Here is a 24,503-nt window from a genome sequence, read left to right as displayed (position 1 = left end):
TCAACATATTACGCCAACACTCGGTAGAATTTATAGAATATTGTAAAAAAAAAAATATATATATATATATAAAATATTTGGCATTTATGTGTTATAAAAAGTTTTTCCTTGTGATGTTATCCATGGTAATAAGCCTGTGCTGCTAAGGGGTAATTAGCATATTATTTATATGTTTCATATGGTTATTGACTCAGCGCCCCTCGACGACGTTAAATCAAGCACCTCCTCTATTATTTTTCTTTTTATTGATATACTCTGCAAAACCTTTGTTATGTTGTACGACACAGCTATTTTTTTATAATAACACAATGTCTAGTTACCGTTGCGAGTAGTTAAATATACGTAAAATAAATGTGTATAAACCATGACTAAGATATAAGCACGACGTTTTGCACTGTAATATTCAGTGGCTAGGTATTGTTACGAAAAAAAAAAAATTTGTGAATGTCACGTGACATCATTCGACTTGTTGGCCATTGGCTGCCTGCTTCTCGTACCATTACACACCAACTCCCTGCTCGTCTGGTTCGTTTACGTTAAGAATTTGTGACGTTTGGTTTCTATTTAATATTTTCTGATGATTGCTGATTTAAATCTGCTCATTATTACAATTAAATAATTCATGTTTTTTGTGATGGCTAATTTTCGCGCATGATCCATTTTTTAATTTTATTTCAAAGAAAAATGAACGAAACTGTAATTGTTGAAATAATGAAATTGAAATGTTTTAAAAAATCTATTATGTTCTGTTCACCCTGTTCATGATTGTTCTCATCTTTGGTATTAAAATTAAGCTATTAATTTATTTGATGGTAACGTTTTTTACAAATTTTATCCAATTCTTATGAAAATCATTTTTAATGAATTTCATATTATGATTTAATTAATGATGTCAAATCAAATTATCCTATTTAGTAGTCATTAGAGAGACTATGAGTTTATTTAAGACTAATTTTTATAGTCACTAATACTAATAATAACTATTAGTCTAATTTCTATTCTAACAAGCCATAATGAATTTCTATTCTAATAAACCATAATGGCTAGGTCATTATAATATATGATTATTTTTCTATTAGTTTTTTTTAACATCAGGACTTAATTAATTAAATTAATTAATTAATATTAAAAATTAAATTAATAGCAGAATTAAAGAATTGCAATTAGAACTGATATCAAGTTAATTGAAAATTAGAAAAAAGTTTAAAAAATAATCATGTTTTAAGTTAGTAATTAGTTATAAAAAAGTTTTTAAAAGTGTTTTGGATATGGATTCTGAGGACATTTCATGGTTGTTAGATGGTGCTTCATCAGCTGAACTGGGTTACCAGATAGATGGACTGAATGAAATTAAAGGTAGTCTAATAAGAAATCAAATAACTTTCATTCTTAAAAAAATATTTTTAAAGATAATACTTCATTTGCAGAATTATTTCTAGTTTTTTAAAATAGTGAAGGTTAAATAGTAAATTTTTATTCTACTTTCAGATTTATTTTCATTTGTGAATGATGATGTTCAGTTATTTGAGGCAGCTCAAGAAATTTGTAATGACACAAAAACAAGTCAGGTTCTGTTTCAACCACCACTGAATAACAACGTGAATTTAGGTGCAGTTAACGGCAGCCATATGCACAATATTCATTTTGAGAGTGAATCAACTAATACATCGCAGCAGCAGTGTTTGCCTCAGGACAACTTCAACACAAATGAAAATATTTCATCACAACAACAAAAAATAATTAAAGAGCTGATACCAAAAATTCAAAATGATTCCTCATCAGCCCAATTAATATTACAATTACTCAATTTAGCAAATTTGGAAAATCAACGAAAATCTGAAAGTTCTCAATTAACATCAGCACCACAAAATAGTTTTATAGAGCAGCAACAACCACAACAACACTTTGCGCCATGTACAAATTATGAAAACACATTTGAGACGCAGCATGGCATTGGTATAAATGGTTTAACCAGCTGTGGACCAACAACTGCTTGCCAAGCTCCAACACAAAGTCAGTACTCACAGCAAACATTAATCATTGAACCGCATCACACTTTTCTTCTCAGGAACAACAACGACTGCATCCCAGCTCAACATATGTCACTGCAAAAGAATGCAATAAACAGTTCATTATATGCACAAAGTAATGTTTTGGTAAGTATTGAATCACTGTTGCTGTCTTCTTGTTACTTCCAAATGTTACATGTTGCTAATAATTTATACTTGAAACTATTCATTTTCATCTCAGTAAGTTTCACTTTGCTAAAGATTTTTTTACTCAAAATACTTTATTTACATAATCTCAATGATATCAAATTGTTTGACATCACAGAATTGCTTATCATATCCGGCAATAAGAACTTCAACTACAATCTCCCATCATAAAATTAATTTGTCTTATCTATTTTCATCTTACCATATTGTCATTCATATTATCCAGATTATTATATTGTCATTTTGCATTTTGACTGTCAGAGTCTGAGTTTTTAAAGAATTGAAAAATTTAAATTCCATTCTAACTTCTTTAACAATGATGTATAAAGTTGGGTATAGCACAAAAAACAAGAACGTCCTAATATTTATTTTATTTTGATTTTTGATTGATTAAGTTTTCACTTGATGACCTTTAGTCTGCAGAGCAGTTGATAGGAGGACAAGTAGCCCAACAACAACCAGCCATACAACTGCAATTTGTTCATAATGACCAACAACAATTTATCCTTCAACAGTCACAACAACAACAACAGCATCAGTTGTTTACTACTAATCAACCAATACAAACACATACCATGAGACCGAACATTGTGGTGCAGCCAGTGCAGCAGCAGCAACAACCACTTCAACAACATCAGCAGCATCAACTTCCCATAATGCCACTTCAACCGCAACATATCAAAACCTCTCATCCACAATTAATTATCAATGGTTCTTTTGCTGGCCAACAAAACCAATTAGAGCAAACTTTTGTAAAAATTGAGAATTATCCTAATGTTAGTAATAAAATGTTTTGATGTTATTTAATTCAATTCTGAATGGTGAGTGGGATTTAATGTCATGTTATGCCATGTTGGTGATCCGTATCATTATTATTTATTATCAGTTTATCAGTTTTGGTGTCAGGTTTCAGCTATATGTATGTAAATCAGTTCCTGATACATGTTTAATTGTTTTAACCTAGTCTCATTATTTCTTTCTCTGCACTTTATGTAACATAATCTTATTTGTAGGAGATTATTTGAATTGTCTTATTAGACCAATTTTGTTGGCATAAACAGAGATTTTTTGGAACTACCTAAGGAGAAAGCAATGATCGTGCAGAGTAGAAAAAAATTTGCTTTTCACTGGACACATTAAATCTTGTGACACAGTCTCAAGATTTGGTGCTCTCACTATCCAACTGTTTAGGATCATTTGCTTATTGATCTAAATTTTAAGAAATTTCACTTTTAAATATCATTTGTCTGAATATTGAGACATTCATAATTATTTTGATGTGTATGTTAAATTCTGGTTATCTTCCTAAATATTTAATAGACATTTTAACCAAACCAAATCATTCAGGTTTAAAAAAAATTTTATCTAATTCTCATTATTTTATAATGTTGATTGAACACTTTTTGACTAAGTCCACTTCTAGTTTTTTTGGTTCTTATCTTTGGAATCTTCTTTCATCTTCTCTTATCACATTTCAATCTTTCACAGGTTCTAGGATGGGTCTCAAGTTGCACTTATTCAGTTTTTTTATAATAAACAATTTTTCTGAAAGAGGTGCAAGAAAGTTGGATAAAAAAGTCATTGGATAGTCATCAACATTTGACTTTACTATTTATATTAGCAGAAAAGTATTAGTAGCTGGTTGACAATTTGTTTTTTGTAGGGTAGTTTATTGGAAGGACTGTTAGTTTGTAAGTTAGGTTTGATTTAGAGTTGAAAACATTTAGTGGATGAAGCCATATTTTAGAAGGTATAATAAGTTGAAAGGATTGGTTGATTACTACATGATGCGATTGGATAACCAACTTTCATTTTTGTTTACAGACTGTTAGCAGCGTCCAACCGATGATGACATCATTCAACAACATCATCACCATGACGTCACCAACAAATGGGTCAGCTGGCACTGTACAAATTGTTCCAATGAATAATTTGGATGAACATCCTTGTCCAGTTGTGCTGGATGGTCACAACAGCAACATCAACAACAACATTATCAACAACAAAATCAACAACAACATCAGTAACATCAAAAACAACTTTAGTAGCATCAACAACAACATCATCAACAACCAAAACAACAAGATTCATCAACCACTCAATACCAGTAACAGCAATGTTGAAAAGGTTTGATGTGAGATTTTCATTCATGTTGTTAATGCTGTTTCATTAATTTTAATACTATCATTGTCAGGATTTGTCTGAAATATTTTTGAAATCTTACCAATTTAATAAATAAACATGTGCAACCAGAGGACAGTTTATGAATATTTTTTAACAGTTCCAAGTAACAAGCAAAATAAAAACAACTCTTTATGACAATACTGAACGAAATTTGCTGGAATGTTAACTCTTCAAGAAACTCTGGTTGACGATGTAGTTGTTGTTGTAACATATTAACTGAAACCACTGGTTGACGATGGAGTTGTTGTAACGTTGTTACCACCAACGCACCACCGACTGTTGACTGAAAGCAACCACCAATGTAATTACCTCGTTCTTATTACATTGGCCCAACAGCGGCCTCCATTACCAACCACCGACATTAACTTTTATAAATAACAAATGTACTTACAACTAACAATATCAACTGTTCTTGTAACTGCAGTATAATAATCAGCTGTTCTATCAAGCCAGTGCATGCAATGCGTCGTTACCAAATACACTTTAATCATGCAGCGCTTCACTCTTTTTGAAGTGCTGAACAAGCGAACTCTGACAATCATCATCATTGTTATAAAATTTATCACAACCACCTATGCACAATAAATAAAAAATAATGCGCACATCCTTCTTCATGGGATGTTGGGCAGTGTTACGTTGGCTTTGATGGATTGTCAAGTTTTCATTCTATTAAACATTTTGAAAAATCTGCAACCATCTGCTTGGTTTTATGGCCGGAAAATCTACAAACAATGCACCTAAAATCATCTGGCAACTACTTGAGTTGTCACACGTGTTTGTAGATGTTGAAAAAGCTTTTCATGCAGAATATCTTGCTGATAAATTGTGCACGTCAAAGACACTGCTTGTGATGGTTCAGTCACATCAGAAACAACAATGGTGCTATACGTTCTGTCGCAGATCTCAAAGTACCTGGCAACTGCTCCAGAGGCTGTCCAAAAAAGACCTGAGTGGGCACAAACAATCTTGCAAAATCTAAATGCATGGTACCTGGTCTAGTGCTAAAAAGTGACAATGAAGAAGCAAAGTTCTCCTCCCAAATTTGGAAAATAGAAGATGAACAAATATTGATTGATTGATTGATTGATTGATTGATTGATTAATTGATTAATTGATTAATTGATTAATTGATTAATTGATTGATTGATCAACATTAGGAAATAATGTCAAGGAATGTTTTCACAATGATTTACTGCTTTCATCTCTATATTATCAATAATAACAAAACTACCCAACAACTACTTACCACTGAACAGATCAACAACAACATAAATAACTCGATACTATATAACTCAACAACAAATAACATGAATAACACACCAGACAATGAACAACATTACACGAACTGAACAACACTACACAAGCCACATGCGTCACAACACCCACCAAACAGGCAACACTAGCCACAAAACAGTCATACAACAAAAAATCACAAACACCAACAACACACAGTTGCCGATAGCAAGACTGGCGAACAGCAAGAAATACGGCGGACCAGTGAGGAAGAAGACAACTCACAATGCCATTGAGAAAAGGTATCGACTGAGCATCAATGATCGACTGCTCGAGCTGAAGGAAGTTCTTGTCGGCAAGGAAACAAAGGTGTGCTACATTCTTTCTATCCAATCTGCTTGTTCGTTGGCTGCTGGGATCAGTTTGTGTTGTCACCTGATTGGTTGATTGTTTTTTTTATATTGATAGACTTCTTTTTAAACGTTTGATGTTTAGTGTTTTGTAATTTTGTTTGGTCGTTCAGGCTTTAGCTATTTTATTAGTGTGACGTACCTAATGAACCGACCATACATTGCATATCGACTGTTTCTTTTAATGATTAACAGAATGATGTAGTGACTCGTGATTGTATAATAATTATCACATTTTGATGATGACCTGATTTACGAAAACGTTGAATGAAGTTGAACAAGTCATCCATCTTGAGGAAGGCCATTGAGTACATAAGGTACCTGCAAAACCTGAACAACAAGCTGAAGGAGGAGGTCAAGATGCTCAAGATGACAACATGTCAGTTCTGTTGTGTGTGTGTGTGGTGTGTGTGTGTGTGTGTGTGTGTGTGTGTGTGTGTGTGTCATCATCTTATATATCATCTTTGTAATGTTGTGTTATGCCATGTCGTTGTCGACGGTGGTTTGATGTTGATGTTATGCTGTTGTTGGTTTAATGGTATGAATTGATTGACAGCCACCTCTCCAGCCAATGTTTCCATGCTGACCCCACCGCAATCCAATGATGATGATTGTTCAACTGCTTCAGGTTTGTTGTATGGTGTTTGTTGTATGTTTGTTGCGTGTTGTTCATTTGTTGTATGTTGTTGTATGTTGTTCATTCGTTGTATGTTGTTGTATATTGTTCATTTTTTGTATGTTGTTCACTTGTTGTATGTTGTTCATTTGTTACGCGTTGTTTATTTTTTGTATGCTCTTGTATTTTTTTTTCATTTGTTGCACCGTATTCATTTGTTGTATGTGGTTTATTTTTGCTCTTTATCCTGCGTTGCTCGGCCAAGACTTACAGTTTCAGTAATGTTGGGGTTTTTTAAACCAGTGAATTTTCTTAAAAAAAATAATTTTATGAAATAATTTCACAATGGAATGATAAATGAATGAGTGAATGAATGAATGAATGGATAAATGAATGAACGAACGAACGGAGAGAGGAATAATTGAATGGTTAATTAATTGATTGATTGAATGAATGATCAAACGCTGAAGTTTTGTGAAGATTGGATTAAATTTTATTGATCAGATGTTGAATAGTGGTGATTATTTTTTTGAAGGGGCTGAAGACTTTTTGCCATCGAGTCCTAAGCTGAACAGTGACAGTTTACAAGGTTTCTTTTGTTATTATTACCTATTTGCATTAAACACTTTTGAGGAGAATCAAACATAACATTGGAAGGTATAACGAAAGACGTATTATGGTTTTATGGATCACGTGAGTTGTTGTGCCAGCTTATTAGAAGCATTTGATCTTACAACGGAAACGTTTCATCTAATAAGCAGAAGCAGTTGATCTTATAGCAGATGCATGAGATCTTAGAGCAGAAGCATTAGTTCATATAGCAGAAGCAGTTGATCTTACAGCAGAAGCATGAGATCTTATAGCAGAAGCAGTTGATCTAATAACTAAAATGGCTTATCTTGAAAAGTATGCAATTTGGATTCGAAATCAGATCCGTACAAATCCATCACTTAGATTTGGATCCAGAACCACGGATCTTGATTTCTATGATCCATTCCATTCCTAGCCTAGTTACAGTCAAACAGCTACCACAGCTAGGCTCAATGCACATTACATCATATATTATTATTATTATTATTATTATTAGCATATTATATTATTATTATTGTTTAATTGCTCTTGATGAATAATAACTTTTTTATTCAAACTTCAAGCGTGCGTATTACAACATTTTCACGCAAAAGCCGACTTGCTCGTTCATAGAACACACCTATCCATGGGTGGTGGCCGCAGTTAACTAATTACTAGCAATATCTTAACTTAACTTGGTTCATATTCACAAGCGCTGCCTTATTCTCACGAGCTTTAGATTCTATTTATTTATTTGGCATTTGCTTGTTTGTTTGAATTGTTATTTAGTAATTAATTGATTGCACTAATGAAAATAATCACATGTTCTTTTAATTACGATTGGTGCACCTTCCTTTCCTGTTCAGATTCCTTCATGTTGGACAGTTCCGACTTTGGAAATTTGTTGCCGGTGGTGGCCGATCGACCGAGGGCCTTCCTCTGCTGCCTCATGATCATCATGTTTGTTGTTAACCCACTGGGACTGCTCACCGGCAGGACCTCGCTGATCAGTGATGGCCTAGGTGTCGGTGCAATCGATGCTGGGAGGGATGGCTCACAAATTATTCATCAGAACTATCGAGTGCTGCATGGCTTCGATGAAGGTGAACTCACTCATTCGTTTAATCAACCATTTCTTGTCTGCTCTTTCGCAATTTATCTGCTATTAATTAATTGCCACCTTTATAATTTTCATTTTTTTGCACCAAATAATTTCACTGAACTGTCAGCTGGAGAGGTTCTTTGTATGATCATTTGAAACAGGAAAAATTATTTACTATACCATGAAAATAAAAATATAGGCACAAATTAACAAAGTAACACAAAAGAAAGTTCAAATCGTTCTTTTCTACATTAAAAGAAGAAAATAGGTAGAAAATGTTAGACAGTTCATGTATAGTTATTAAAATAGATGAATTTTTTGTTAGAAAGATCATAAAAAAAGTAGGATGTCTCATCTCAGGTTTGAATATGAAAATGATTGTTCTGATGGCGAACTGAAACTTTATAGTTCGGTGGCTGACTGTCAACAGTAACTTACTTAACAAAGCATAACATAATAGGCGCCAATGACTGTTCAAGTTGCCCATATTCCACAATATGGGCAACTTGAAATTTACAGTCTTGAAATTTAAAATTAGCGTCAATTTTATTATTGTAATAAAATTATAGATGCCCCGAATAGTGAATTTGGTCGAATGGCCGAATAGCTGATGCACTATTCGACCGAAGTAAAAGGCCAAATACCAAAAAACTGCAATTTTGAAGAAAACTTTATTATTTCTGAATAGAAATAAGTTATTGAAGAAAACAATAGGCGAATCGTGTTTATCCACCAATTCTTCATCGAGATTGTGTTCAATCTTTTGTTCAAATTCTGGTGTTTTAACAGCTATGATGGTCAAAACAAATTTTTCGCTAATAATTTTCAACAATTATTACCCTGAAATTCTAAAAGTGATGATTTATACGAAACTTGCAATCGGCCGAGTTTTCGACCAGGCCGAACATTCAGTGCATCTCCTAAGTGAAAATCCGTTGCCAGCCATAAACTGATCTATTGTCATTGTCATAATTACAGAACGTTTGGTGGGAAGCAAGATGAGGTGGTTGAGTTCGTTTTGCGTGTGGATGTTCAATGCCATCTTCACTGTCCTCGTTGTGGCTCGACTGGCCATGTTCAGCGAACCAGTCACTCAGTCGACGTCGAAGTCCGCATCTGATTACTGGAGGAACAGGAGGCAGGCTGAGATCTGCATGGAGAGGGTTTGTTGTTGTTGCTGTTGTTGTTGTTGAGAGCCATGTTGTGGTTGTTTACATATTCATATTCAAATTAATTATGAAGTAATGAACTCTTTGGCACCAAGCACAATTTTCGGTGGCTTTAACAGAAAAAATCAAAGAAAGTTATGACTCGTGCGTATATATTTATTGAATTATATTTTATTCATCGAGTGTTTAATTATTAACTTTTCTTAATTTTATAAATTAATGTCTTATTTTGTTATTTTTTATTAATTTTGTCAGAATTTTTTTAGTTCCGATTTATAGGTATAAATGTTTTAAAATATCTAAGATATGAGCAAATATATATATAATATAAAAAATATACATAAAATGTATATAATACGATGATTGATGAGCAAATAAATGGATTCTTATCTACATTCATTTTACACTTGTTATGTTATTTTTTATTTGTTATTATTAAATACTGTTGTTGTTGGTACATTTAATTTGGAAGTTGATGGTGCACGTGTATGTACCCTCCTAATTTTGTTGATGTATTTTTTTATATGTCAAAGTTAGCACGGTTATCTAATGTTATTGACGTGTTTGTTTGGGACAGGAAGACTACCAGGAGGCTTACCGCAAATTGTTGGCCTGCTTGAAGTCACTGGAACGACCTTTGCCCACCTCATCCTTCAATCTCTTCCTCAGTCTGGCCTGGAACTCCATCCGCCAGATGCTGCACTTCCTTCCAGTTGGTCGCTGGTTGGAGTCGAAGGCGGGCGATGGCGTGTGGGGGAGGTACACACCTGTGCGAGATGTCAGGTGTTCGTACGCTGATGCTGCCTGGGTCTACCATTGCATGCTGAGGATGCATGTGCAAGGTTGGCGTCGGATCAGTTTTCGTTCATATTCTGTTGCATGGCTGGCTGTGCGAGGGTTAGGAAGTTTCGTTCATTGCTGTTGATGTTTTTGAACGTGAGTTATTGTTTTACGAGATTCAGCTACTCACATCTGTGGTGGTTATGATTGATATGATGGATGTAATTAAGATGACGTCATCATGGACAGTCAATCGAATTGAAATTAGTTAAATTGTGAAGTCGACTACTCCATAATATGGAATAAAAATAATAATGGTGCATCGGTTTATGTTAATGAAGACAATGATGTTATCCTTTTGATTGGTTTGATTGGCGATCAGGTCTGATGTGTCAGACGAAACTGCACGGCATCAACTTATCTCTGTGTGCATTGAACTTGGGAGAAGCGGCTGGCAGCATGTTCGACAAGCACCACCTCTCCGAACTCTACATCCTGGCGGCCCTCACCGCACATCATGTTCTCCCTTCCTTCTTCTTCCCATCTCTTATTGTTAGTTATTTGGTGATTGTACTTGTTATGTTTTGTTATGGTGGGTGGACATGCTTGAATTTTTGTTTTACCTTATCATTTATAGCATTTTCTGTTTTCATTCTTTGATTTCATTCAATTTTATTGTAACTATTAATTGGAAAATTAGTGTTAAGGATTGTCTGGTTCATTAAACATCGCCGCAGTTTTCATCCTCGTTAATGGTACTCCGATTTTGTTATAAATGTATTTATCTGCAGTGTTCAATTTCATTTCTGAACAACTCAAAGTCTCCTATAATTCAAAATGAAAAATTATTTCAAAGCACCATTTTTCAAAACTACTAAATGAAGTTGAATTCTAAAAAAGAAACATAGTTTTATACAACCATCATCAGATATGCAAAATTGCTTGCAGAATTTAATGAAATTTATATAAATGTATATATCTATTATAAATATCTTTAGCTCGCTTGTTGCATCTTAAAATGGCAAGATCTGAGAGCCAATCAAAAATAATTATATTGAACTGAACTAAATTGACAGCCACTGAGAAAAATGTTTGAAATTGTTGACCGTAAATTACAACCAATGAGAGAATAATAACTTGAACCATACTAAATCGAGAAAACATTAAAGATTTCTGGGAAACTATATATAGAGTTTACCTACTACTCATAAAAATAATAATTAGTAAATGGAATGCAATAAAGAGTGATATACAATGCATTCGTCAGAGGTTTCTGATGAAGCGAGCTCTGGATCGGCACGAGACATCACCACATTTATCTTGGATCAATACCGAACAAGGAGTGAATTTCCTCTTTCATTCCTCCTACCATCCCTCGTTCAACATTTCTCCGATGTTCACAGCTGAATCCAATGACAAATGTATGTATTGTTTGGATCATTCCTGTTGGTTTTTCTTCTCACACTACATACTAGTCTAGCCTTACGTCATATTCTAACAAATACAAATTCATACAATTTATAGAAATTTTTTTCTTCGTTTTTTCACCTTCTGATGAAACAAATTGATAGCCTATCAGCCGATAAATATTCCAGTTTTCAAATATCATCCACTCAACTAGCTGACCCGCTGTCGATGATGGCTCGAATGTACAGGGAGCTGTTGCTGCTGGACATCACAAAATCAGTTGTCTTATCGTCGTCCCCCTCACGGTCTCCATCGTCATCACTTCAAAGTCTTCACGGAAAAACAAGCGAAAAGTTTGTTGTTCATCAGATTAACATTGGTTTGCTGTTGATAAATAGATAGATATATACATATTAAAAATTTAATTTAGATGTTTCTTCTGAAAAAAAAATTATAAAAACGCTGCTTTGAATGACTGTAGAGCTCAATTACATTGGGAAATACACTCCTATGAATGTCTGATAAAAATTAACATCATGTCGTTTGCAGTGTTTTATGGAGGTTAGAACATTTGATGGTGTGCTGTCAGGAGGCAGTTGAAGGTTGTTCTTGTCGATGTTGTTGTTGATGCTGTTGATGTTGTTATATGTTGTTATATGTTGTGCATTGTTTGATGGTACGTGATATGGCATGAGAGTTTGCACATCGTTGTTGGACGTCAAGTGATGCTTATTTTGGTTGGATGTTAGATGATATTTTTGTTTTTGCTGGATGTTAGGTGTTGTTTGTTTTGTTTGAAGTTGGACGATGTTCTTTTTTTGGTTGGATGATGTTGATGTTGGATGTTGTCTGTTCTGGTCGGATGTTGGATGATTTTGGTGTGGGATGTTGTTTGTTCTGGTCGGATGTTGGATGATTTTGGTGTGGGATGTTGTTTGTTCTGGTTGGATGTTGGATGGTTTTGGTGTGGGATGTTGTTTGTTCTGGTCGGATGTTGGATGATGATGTTCGTTTTGTTAAATGTGGAAATTTTTCGTTGAATTTAGCACAGCGATGTCAGTTTGTTTGTTTGTTTATTTGTTTGTTTGTTTGTTTGTTTGTTTGTTTGTTTGTTTGTTTGTTTGTTTGTTTGTTTGTTTGTTTGTTTGTTTGTTTGTTTGTTTGTTTGTTTGTTTGTTTGTTTGTTTGTTTGTTTGTTTGTTTGTTTGTTTGTTTGTTTGTTTGTTTGTTTGTTAGATCTTGCCTCTAGTAGGTTCTTGGGTAGTTTGTTTAAAGTTATATTTTTTTACTAATTTAATTTTGTGCTTGGGTTTTTTCGTTTTCATATGGCATGACAAAATATTTATTGATTATATATGCTTCTGCTGGTTCGCCGCCTCAGACGATCTCTATGGCTTAAATTTACTTTCGGTCTGGTAGTAAGAATTAAAAATCTGTTCTCTTGCAACTCTCACGTTCAAACTTATTCATTAAGCAGGAAGCCCCGGCTCAAAATCACGAAGACACGACGATGTGTGCTTGTGGTGGTGCGTCACACTCAAACGCATTCTCTTACAACAACAGCAGCAGCAACAACAGCAAGCGACACATAATGTCTTCAACATCAGCAACATCGAATCGCCTGAAACATTTGTTGATATCGTGCCTCAACAACTGCAAAATGTCGAGTAAGTGCCGCGAATGTATTTCAGCTGTGCTTTGTTTGTCAATTTTTAACATTTAAATTTTTTGGCTAAATTTTTTCTTTCATTGACTGATTCAACAAACAAATTGATGCTTAATTTTTAGTTAGTATTGATGATGGCGTTGCACTTGTTGGGATGGTCAGACATTTTGAACGACGAACTTGTTTTTTAAATTTAAATCAGTGGATAGAAGTTGCAAAAAATTATTAAACGGTGTGCAGCAAACGATTTATTAGAGAAATAAAGAGAGAGCTTGATGGAGGGAGGGATGAAGGAAGGGCCCAACTGGTGACGCTTAAGAGGATGAATGAGAATAACAAACATGGATGAATATGTAGACAAGGTCGAAGAACTGGAAGATCAACACTCATCCAATCAAATGATGTGTAAGCTATGTAGTCGAACTTTGGAGGACCCTTCGAGGATTAAGTAATTCCTGTGCCGGGAATGTAGACAAAGCATATCGTTGTATATTTAAAATGTAGGTTCTTCCATCTACCTGAAGAATGTCTTGGATGAAGCTGGAGCGTGTGGAAGAGTGGTGAATGCCGCTTGGAAGGATTAATTTTTGTCGCTGACTTTATCCACAGAACAAAAACTTCCAACTAATTGACATACGAGTATTGATTGAGTTAACCGAGCAATGGGTGCTGTCAAAATTTTTCAGCATGAACAAGATATCATGAAATTTGCGTGGTTTGAATGTTACGTTGATTCCTTATTGTCGTTGCACACGGCCTGATGAGAACTTGACGTCTTCATTCAGGAATCCACTAGCCAGATGTTTGTATGGCTTGAGGAAGATGATGCAGAGGATGTATGTGGACGAAAGTTCTGACAGCTCACAAGCGGAGTCGTTCATGATGTTGAAGTTGTGCAACAAGGCAAGCAGCACGCTGGCGTGCAGTGCCACACATCGAGAACAACATCAACAACACCAACTGCTCGCCCAGGTTCTGCTTCATTCTCTCCTGTTTGTTTCTTTCCCTGTAATCAGTCATGTCATTAATAAATGTGGAATTGTTCGTAATCAACGGCGGATTTCGATAGCTTAATGGAACGTGCATAATATGCTAATTACCCCTTAAAACAAAGTTCTAATGCATTGTTATTTCAGAAGTGTCATTGTTTCTTATTTAATTTCTATATGTAGAAAAAAATAAATATCTTATTTAAAATTAAACAGTTGTTTTGAAAAGTGTTGGTTTTTGTTGCCTTAACATGGTCAAAATGTTTCATTGTTCTTGTTTCATGGCTACTGTTGATATTTTTCAACAAGTAAACTTGGCATGACACTTATAATCGGTCACCGCCTATTGTTACTATTTCACATTTTATTGCCAATTTGATGTTTACTTAAATACGACGCCATACTTTGAAATAATTGCTTAATAAATTCATTATACATATTCATACCTCTTTGTTTGTAATATACAAAACTATCAGCTGTGGCACTTGCAAGCATGTGATTGGCTGCTGAGCGTTCGAACAGACCTCTGGAGGAAAAGAAAGAACATTTCATATATGCGTGCCCAACGCGATGATCATCACGACGATGATGACGACAGTGATGAAAATGATGAGCATCATGGTGCGATGCAAAATCATTTGGAGCAAGTTTCAGTGGAGCTGTCCGGCATGGAGAAGCATGCATTCAACAGGGTATCCAACTTGGAGCTGACCTGCTTCCACGCTGACGTCATTCTTTTCAGAAAGCTGTGTCAGATCAGTTGCGTGGGGAGTACACACAACACCAAGATTACGTCCAGGGTTAGTCTTATATATACGATGCTAATGATGGTGTCTGGATGATGGCATTGAGAATAATATGGGTTGATTAATTGATTAGTTAATTGATTAATTAGCCGGTTGATTGAATAAATAGCGTCAATTGAACATTGTCGACACAGTTGTACCTCCATGAAGCCACGCTGAGATTGATGGCGGGTGCTAGTCCTTCAAAGACCAGGCAGTTATTTTGTAGGAACATCAAACGGAGTGGTCATCTTGATGGTCAGTGTGTGTGTACGTGCATGCGTGCGTGCATGCTTGTGTATGTGTATGAGATGATCGGTTGGTCTGGGGGGTCTGTTGAGTGTGTGATGTGAGATGATTCATGTTGTATGTGTCTTAGGTGATCGATTGGCGTTTTAACGATATTTTTCGTATTCATTTCATTAAGATTTCAATGCAAATGTTTGCAAATACGTGAAAGAGTCAAATGTGGAAAAGAGTTTGAAACCATTTGGGAAGGATTCGCAGGCAGAGTTGCCAGCAACACTTGAAAAGTCTTCGACCGTTGCCAGTGGAGAATGGAGAGTTGATGATTCATCTGTTGTTACGATGGACAGCACAGAAGCCACATCACTTCTCATGATGTTCTCCTACCTACCTTCGCCAACCTTATCGTCGTCACTCCTGAAAGAGGCGGCTCGGACGTTCGATAAGTTGGGGGACAAGAAGTCTCTTGCTCTTTGTCATAATGTTCTCATGAAGTTCATTAGGGGAGCCTCGTAGACATTTCTTCTTCTTGTTATATATACAGTTTTTTAATGCTGTCTGTAGTGTTATCGTCCAATCACTTGTTTGAAGAACGACGTTGTTGGTGGTGTTTGTCCAAATTAATTTAAATACTCAAATGCTTTGCAAATTATGTTGTATATTTAATTGTTTATTTCTAATCGCAAACATATATTGATGCAAACAAACTGTACAAATGATTGTTCAACAAACATAAGTTTATCAGTTTTTGTGTTTTGTTTTTGTTATGATTGATTCATTTGCCAACATTAACCAAAATTAGTTACCACTAAAATTAAAGCTTTTAGGAGTTCAACCATCAACTGAGATCTTCGTTCTATCTGATCTTCAGCAAAATATATGCTGAGGTGCGTGCAGCTGGGCTGGAGGTTGGAGGGGACGTTCTGTACTGGCTTTTGTGGCTCGGCCATAGAAAGATTCGATTTGTGGCAGGAGTGTCTTGTGTTTTTACTCGCTCTTACGGATGAGATACTAAAAAGACGACTGAATCTCAAGAAACGTACAAGTTGACTGACATTCAGCAACGGCATCGCCTGTTGTTATGCTTTAAATTTTATGTCAGATACAAAAGTTACGACACGGATGAAGGAAAAAAATCTGACTAGCACTGCGCACTGCACAGAACCAACATTTGAAATCATCTCAACAATCAGTTACTCACAAGCAACACCACAACAGACCACTTTAATGTCACTCGACGCATCCACAAGTAATTTAAGCAACTATTTCAGCAGTGCTTCCAACGCATCCACACTTTCTTAAACCACCTTTCCAAGCAACAAAACTTCGAACACATCTCCAACCACTAACTGCGTCAGATCAAAGAAAGATGTTACGAAGTTACCTGCGATTCATCCGGTCGTTCAGTTGAGGTCATCTGCACGTCTCATGAGTTGCATTTCAAATGACCTTGCTGTTGAAACAATGCAACCTGGACTAAATTATTACTACTTGTTGAAGCACATCTTCAACGAAGACCATCCTCATAAAGTCATGCACCTACTCAAGAACTGCATCTGTTCATCAGTTGAGGCTGACAAACAGGAAAATCGCAAAGCAGAACAAAAAATTCTCTGCCTAGAAGGGTGGCAATATCTCTTGTTGATCGATTGAGCAATGCGCCATATGGATGTCTCGTTAATTTTGTTCTGTTAATATTGTTATTTTGTATTGTTTATTTGATTTTGACATAATCCATTTAATAGTTATTTGTTTAAATCTAATTTAAACTTTGCTGTTAATAAATTGTTCATAATAAATTGTACATACAAATTGTCTTTAACAAATTATGGTTTTGATCTTCAACCAAAACACCATTCCATGAATGCTAGTTGATAAATCTACAAAATAACGACTAATTAATAATTATTTAATAAACAGTCAACTTTTTCCGTATAATGTACTACTGAGCATTCGACCAGGTTTGAATGAATTTTAGTTTTTTTTACGAACTACGCGTGTGATCCAAATTTATCCAAAGGTTTTTATGTACTTGTAAAACTGAGTTTGAAAATAAAATTGCATACAGATTTATGAGCATGAACTGGACACTTGGTGGTGGAATGACAGTGTACAAAATGCAATAGCTGAAAAGAAAGTTGCATACAAGCAATGGCAAAAATCAAATTCTGTTGATGACCATAAAATTTTCCGTGAGAAGAACAACTATGCAAGACGTCAAGTTGCACTGGCTCGGATAGATCAGTGCAGAGAGTGGCTCACTAAAAGCAAAGGTGAACAAATGAAATCTCTGTATCGTATAGCAAAGCGTACGAAAAAAGACATAGTTGGTGCCTCATGTATCAAAAACGACAAAAATGAGATGATTCTTGAACAAGATGAGATCAAGCTACAGTGGAGAAAATACTTCAACCGTCTGTTAAACGAAACAAATCCCATCAATATTAACTTTGACACTCCACCCATCGAAGGTCCGATTTCAGACATCACTGTAGAGGAGGTAACAGAAGCTCTGAAAGCTATGAAGGATGGAAAGGCAGCAGGGCCCTCTGGACTCACAAATGACATTATCAAAGCATCTGGTACTGCAGGTATCCAAACGTTACTACAACTTTGCCGTGAAATCTGGAGAAATTGCTCAATGCCGACTGAATGGAACTATAGCATGACAGTCCCGCTATACTAAGACAAAGGCGAACCATTGAACTGTTCATCATATCGGGGTATACGTCTGTTAGAACACTCCCTGAAAATTGTCGAGAAATCATTGAGAGAAGATTAACGTCGTGCATCACAATCGGAAATTATCAATTTGGTTTCCTAGCGGGGAAATCAACAATTGATGCAATTCACATCCTTCGTCAACTGCAAGAGAAGTACCTCGCAAAGCATCAACAACTATCAAACATTTTTGTAGACCTTGAAAAAGCATTTGATTGAGTTCCCCGTGAAGCAATCAGGTGGAGTCTACGTCGACAACTCATTCCAGAATATCTTGTTCGACTTGTGATGGAAATTTATACGAATACTAAGACTCTTGTCAGCACAACGGTTGGAAACACAGATGCATTTGACATCGGCGTTGGAGTTTACCAAGGCTCGATTCTCAGTCCACTGTTATTTATAACTGTGATCTAAGAAATCACAAAACTGATACGCACTGGTGACATTTGGAATCTAATATATGATGATGATATCGTTTTAACAGCCACGTCTGAGCAGAATGCAGCACAGATGTTTGAAGATTGGAACACCAGACTCGCCGATCATGGATTCAAAGTCAACATCAGCAAAACCAAAGCAATGAACACTGGTGAACCCATCCAATCCACAGTTACTGGACGATGGCCCTGTTCGGTTTGTAAAGCTGGTGTAGGTAACAATTCAATCAAGTGTCAGCAGTGTAACCAGTGGTGTCACAAACGTTGTTCAAAAATAATTGGTACTTTATCTAAAGTGTCCAATTTTGTTTGTCCTGCTTGCATCAATCCACAACAACAAATTCGAAATAGCAATGTTTTTGAAGCCAATTAAGGTAGAGAAAGTCATATCGTTTCAATATCTAAGGGATATTTTAGATTGTACTGGAACAGCTGAAGCTGCCGTTCGAGCACGCATACGTGCGCAGCCTGGAATAAATGCATCTCCTTGCCTCTATATTGATGCGGCGTGACATCCCACTACCATTACGATCAAGACTTTATAAATTTGTGATACGTCCGGTTTTGTTATATGGTGCAGAAACATGGCCTATGACAACCAAACTGGAACAACAACTTCAACGAACCGACATGAAAATGCTCCGATGGAAGCAACGAATTAGTCTGAAGGACCACATCAAATCTACCAAAATCCTGCGTCGTGCTGGTTTAGATGATATAAAGGACGAATGCCGGCAACACCGTCTGCGGTGGTTTGGTCATGTTAAACGAAGTAGAAACAGTGCCATAACTTCTCTTGCTGATGTTGAAGTACCTGGCAAACGTCCCAAAGGCCGTCCAAAGAAGTCCTGGTCGCAAACATTCGAACAAGACATGAAAGCTCTAAATTTAAATGAAATGGATACAACTGATCGTCTAATTTGGCGCAAAAAGTTGATGGCAAAGAAAACAACGTCCTACCTCGGAGAACCGGGTCTCTGGACGCAAAACGAAGATTGATTGATATACAGATTTATGAGAGAAATTTTACTGGGGAAGTTATTCAACTGCATCAGTCTAAAAAATAACATCATTAATTCATTTAATTCAATGGACATTTGCGGAAGAAATGTTATTTCAAAGAACTCAATTTTCAGATTGACCTGCGTGTGACTTAATTATATGAATAAGTCTCGAGGATAATATTTTTGAGCAGGATTGTTAACCTTTAAGTATCGGTATCGCGTCAGAAGTATTGCCGATACTTTTTAATGTAAGTAACGCAACGGTCATAACCTGCAGTGTATTGAATGATAAAGTATGGCTGTGAAAGTGAACGAATTAATACATGTTGTGTATGCATGCGCTCAGGTGAGAATGAAGTACAACTGCGTATGCATGTACTGGGAATGAATTGACATGGACATGGAGAGAATGGGAACGGTATGTGAAAATTGGAACGTGTGGCTACATTAGAGATTCGAATGACTGTTAGACGTAACTTTAGTTAATATATTTTCTTTTATTAATAAAACATAAATTGAAGAAGTTTAATTTCGTAATAGAAATAAAGAATATTAGAAATTTGTTGTTGATTAAAATTCTAAAAGATTATTTCAGAAATAAAGAATTTTAAGATAAATTTAAGTTGAAACGCAACAAATTGGCGACGAGGATGGGATAACTAGAAAAATAAATAGAATAAATATAACCGATACATTTAAGAGCTGTCGATATTCGATACCGACTTCAAATCAAGTTGAAAATATCGCGCTTTATAATTTTTCACAATATTCATTTTTTGATTATTTTTATTTTATGGTCGTCAGATATTCGATACCGACTTCAAATCAAGTTGAAAATATCGCGCTTTATAATTTTTCACAATATTCATTTTTTGATTATTTTTATTTTATGGACAAGACAAAGAGCGCTTTTTTCAATGGCAACGTTTATTTTTCAGTTTTCTTAACGTTATGTGGCAAATTTTATTTTGAAATCGTCTGAGACGAATAGACGATAAAATGCATAGAAGTAGAGAAATTCAGCTACCAGAGATGGGCAGTAATGTAATTCAAGTAACAAAATTACGTAATTCAAATTAAGTAGTTTTTAAATAATTGGTAATTTAGTAATTTCATATTTTATGTAATTTGGTAATTTCAAAGTAATTTCAAATTACATTTTGACTAAAAAATACCGTTTTTATATGAGTGAACAGATATACTTACACAAATTATTATCATTATTATTATTGAACAATTTTTTTCTTGAAATTCTAAAAATTTTTTAAATTCTAAAAATTTATTTGTTTAAAAATTTAATTTGCTACTTTGAAGTTTTATGGTCATATAGCTACATCAAAGAAGTTTATGTTTGACGCTTCTTTTTTTCTTTCTTTCCTTCTTTTTTTCCTTCTTCCTTTCCTTCCTTCTTTCTTCAGTCGTTCATTAAACGATTGAACACATTGTTGATCGAAAGAATGACATCAAAGAATATGCAAAATCAAAAGTAGTGGTGAATAGTGTCTCCATTCTTTCAGTCATTTGTTTAATGATTGAACAAATTGTTGATAGAAAGAAAGTAACTTAATGAATGAATATTGTTATAACCGTGCAACCGAACGCACTAGAACATTCTAGAATATGCTAGAATCGGACCATCTAGAAGAATCTAGAAACGACGCTTGCGAAGAGTATATAAGCGCACGTCGCAAGGAGGTTAGCGATTAGTGAAATTCGTGATTTTGTAAATTCGTGACTCTGTGATTTTGTGAATAGCGATTCGGTGAATTATTTAAAGCGATATTTGATTTGTTTTGTTGACGTTGTCATAGCGATAGATTTTGAACAATTTAAAAGTTAATTGTTGTGTTAATTTGCATTTGCTAGAAATAAACGTTGATTTCTTCTGTAAATAAAGTTTAATACCTAATAACTGTTTGGAGTATTTTATTCAATCGAAGATTTGAACCCGTCGCATCGTAAATCGGTTACGACAGCGAGTATTATAACATTGATGTCAGAAGTGGGATCTTCGACCAGCGAATTACTACTCATAGAAAAAGAACACGATGTCAAAACTGTGTGGTTTGAACGTAGTTCAGCTACGAGAAGAACTACAGAAACGAAGCCTTGTCACTAGTAGCACGTCTGAGAGAAGCTCTCATTGACGAAGGTAAGAACCAGACGAATTCAAGTTTGATGGTGCTGACGAAGACAATGAAATTAGCACAGGCACGTTTACAACCGCTAAAATGATGGAACTTCTGCTTAGTATGTCAACTGAAATGAAACAGATCAAAGAACAGTCCGAACAACAGTCCGAACGACAGACAGAGGAGTTAAAACAGATCAAAGAACAGTCCGAACGACAGTCCGAACGACAGACAGAAGAGTTAAAACAACAGATCAAGGAACAGTCTGAACGACAGACAGAGGAGTTAAAACAGATCAAGGACCAGCTAAAACACGTAAAATTGGAAGTGGCAGAACAGATTGAAGAACAGTCAACAAGAATAGAAATGATCGAGCAGAAACTTGATCGTCAGACCGTTGAGGTAGATCACAAGATAGACAAATTGAAGCGAGAATTGGAGCAATCCAAAAAAATGACCATGCCGTTAGATCACGCATTCGGAAGAACTTTGAAGGTACCAGCATTTGACGGAGAGATGTCCTGGAACTATAAAACCCAGTTCGAAGCAGCGGCAACTAGTAACTGTTGGAACTGAAAAAAACGAGCAACAGCACTGATACTGGCCCTGCGAGGTTCAGCAGCAGAGGTTCTTCAGACGATTCCGGCGGAGAACCACTTCAACTATGAAGTTCCGGTTAGCGCGTTAGATTTACGTTATGGTGAAGAACACATGAAACAGATTTATCGGTTTCAGCTTAGAAACAGAACACAACAATCTGGTGAATCCATTCAGCAGCTGGCACAAGATATCGAACGGTTGACATTGCTGTCGTATCCGACATCAGACCCCGAGCATAGAGACGAAACTGCCCTGGATACGTTTATCAAAGCCCTTCATGATTCGGAACTCAAGCAATCCCTTTTTTTGTCAGATAAACGAAAACTCAAGGATGCCGTTGCGTACAGTCTCACTTTTGAATCGGCAAAGCAAGCATCAAAAAGTGACGTACGTCTACGCCAAGTAAATGAAGAATGCTCTTGCCAGAAGGTGGTTGTGAAACGCAAACCCCAACAGCATGGTGTACCCCAATGATGGATTTGTAGTGAAGAAGGCCATCTACGTCGTGATTGTAAACACCGCCTAAAAGATAACTACTGCCGAAATTGCGCGACAAGATGGCACAAAAGAAGAGAAGATGATCCTGTATCACGATCGGCCCCTTCTAACGAAGGGGCGGGAAAACTAATAAGAGCCAACTTTGTGGGGCAGAGGTTGGCTAGTAGAATTGACGCCCCCAGTACCGTAATTAACGTTTCAAGACTACATCGAAATCGAAACAACCTATGACTGAACGGAAAAGTTGATCAACGAGAATGTGTAACTACAGTCGACACCGGAGCAACAAAATCGATTTTAAGATCTGATTTGGTACCCAATCTGAAGAAAGAGACTTCTAACAAATACATCCTTCGAACAGCTACCAAAGGAACAACTCATAGTAATGCTATGAGAGTCAAATAAAAATGCTGATGCTCTCTCACGTCGACCATGTTTACCAGGATGCAAATATTGCTGTCGTCACGAGGAGAAGATACAATCGGAAGACATAAGAGCAACAACAATATCAGCGGATGACGGTTGGACATCGACGGATCTTGCTGATGCACAGTTTTCGGATGAGGACTTACAACATCTGATCACATGAAAGAAGGAGGGCAAGCGACCGGACTGGCAAAGCATCTCAGAATATAGTGCCGTGTTAAAGGGTTATTGGGATCAGTGGGACTCATTGTATTTGGAAGGAGATTTGCTGAAACGAAAATGGGAATCAGCTGATGGATCAAAACACCGCATGCAAGTTGTAATACCAAGAAGTAGAACGACCAAAATCCTTGATGAAATGCATGGCGGCCCTTCTGGGGGACATTTAGGAGTGAAAAAGACCCTTGACAAAATACGATAAGGATTCTACTGGCTTCACGTTAGAGAAGATGTAGAGAGCTGGTGTCGAAAATGTAACACATGCGCTTCAGTTAAAGGACCCAAAAGAAGGCTAAAAGGAACAATGCAAATCTACAATGTTGGTGTCCCCTTTGAACGAATTGCTATAGATATTGCTGGACCCTTTCCGGTATCAGATTATGGAAACCGTTACATTCTGGTTGTAGCGGACTATTCCAGCAAATGGCCTGAGGTGTTTCCAATACCCAACCAAGAAGCATGTACCGTCGCTGTGGAAATTGTACTCAATTGGATTAGTCGATATGGTGTCCCATTGGAACTCCACTCAGATCAAGGTCGAAATTTTGAGTCACAACTGTTTGGTGAAATGTGCAAGCTGCTGGGTATAAACAAAACTCGAACGACACCTCTTCACCCACAGTCTGACGGTATGGTGGAACGATTTAACCAAACCCTGATTGAACATCTGGCTAAAGTAGTCGACGAAAATCAACGGGATTGGGATCGTCATATACCATTGTTTCTTATGGCATACCGGAGTGCTATCCACACAACTACTGGAGAAACGCCATCAAAAGTTCTGTTTGGGACTACCTTAAGAACTCCAGCTGATGTGAAATATGGCGTACCACCTGAACCACACCAACCATTAACAGAATACGTGGATAATCTTCGACAGCGATTAAACCATATCCACCGTTACGTACGCCTTAAAATTATGAAAAACACGGAGGCGGCCAAAACCAGATACGACTTGAAAGGAAGCAGTGGCGGTTTTGCTGTCGAAGAGTTAGTTTGGCTGTACAACCCACAGCGAAAGAAAGGACGTTCTCCAAAGCTCCAGCGAGGGTGGGAAGGACCTTATCAAGTCATCACCCGCTTGAATGAC

General features: G+C 36.2%; 4 protein-coding genes across 4 annotated transcripts; all 4 read left to right on the top strand.

The window, feature by feature from the left end:
• Window positions 1-1,268: 1,268 nt before the first annotated feature.
• Window positions 1,269-3,356, top strand: HELRODRAFT_173049 (hypothetical protein; the record flags this gene model as incomplete). Its single annotated transcript, XM_009019687.1, has 4 exons — window positions 1,269-1,356; window positions 1,489-2,156; window positions 2,732-2,992; window positions 3,255-3,356. 4 exons carry the CDS (start codon window positions 1,269-1,271, stop codon window positions 3,354-3,356), a joined length of 1,119 nt encoding a protein of 372 aa, XP_009017935.1.
• Window positions 3,357-5,903: 2,547 nt separating this feature from the next.
• Window positions 5,904-6,397, top strand: HELRODRAFT_138368 (hypothetical protein; the record flags this gene model as incomplete). The annotated part of the gene is made up of 2 exons (XM_009019686.1): window positions 5,904-6,002; window positions 6,317-6,397. Coding segments are annotated over 2 exons (180 nt in total), but the record flags the coding sequence as incomplete, so codon positions are not given.
• A 2,956-nt stretch (window positions 6,398-9,353) lies between these two features.
• Window positions 9,354-10,200, top strand: HELRODRAFT_138084 (hypothetical protein; the record flags this gene model as incomplete). Its single annotated transcript, XM_009019685.1, has 2 exons — window positions 9,354-9,494; window positions 10,078-10,200. Coding segments are annotated over 2 exons (264 nt in total), but the record flags the coding sequence as incomplete, so codon positions are not given.
• An 11,569-nt stretch (window positions 10,201-21,769) lies between these two features.
• HELRODRAFT_173047 (hypothetical protein) lies at window positions 21,770-22,744 on the top strand (the record flags this gene model as incomplete). Its single annotated transcript, XM_009019684.1, has 2 exons — window positions 21,770-22,235; window positions 22,290-22,744. 2 exons carry the CDS (start codon window positions 21,770-21,772, stop codon window positions 22,742-22,744), a joined length of 921 nt encoding a protein of 306 aa, XP_009017932.1.
• Between the last annotated feature and the right edge of the window lie 1,759 nt (window positions 22,745-24,503).

Source organism: Helobdella robusta, assembly GCF_000326865.2.
Source record: "Helobdella robusta unplaced genomic scaffold HELROscaffold_25, whole genome shotgun sequence".
Taxonomy (NCBI): domain Eukaryota; kingdom Metazoa; phylum Annelida; class Clitellata; order Rhynchobdellida; family Glossiphoniidae; genus Helobdella; species Helobdella robusta.
The sequence above is the reverse complement of the archived record's forward strand: the minus strand, read 5'-3'. Positions and strand labels throughout refer to the sequence as shown.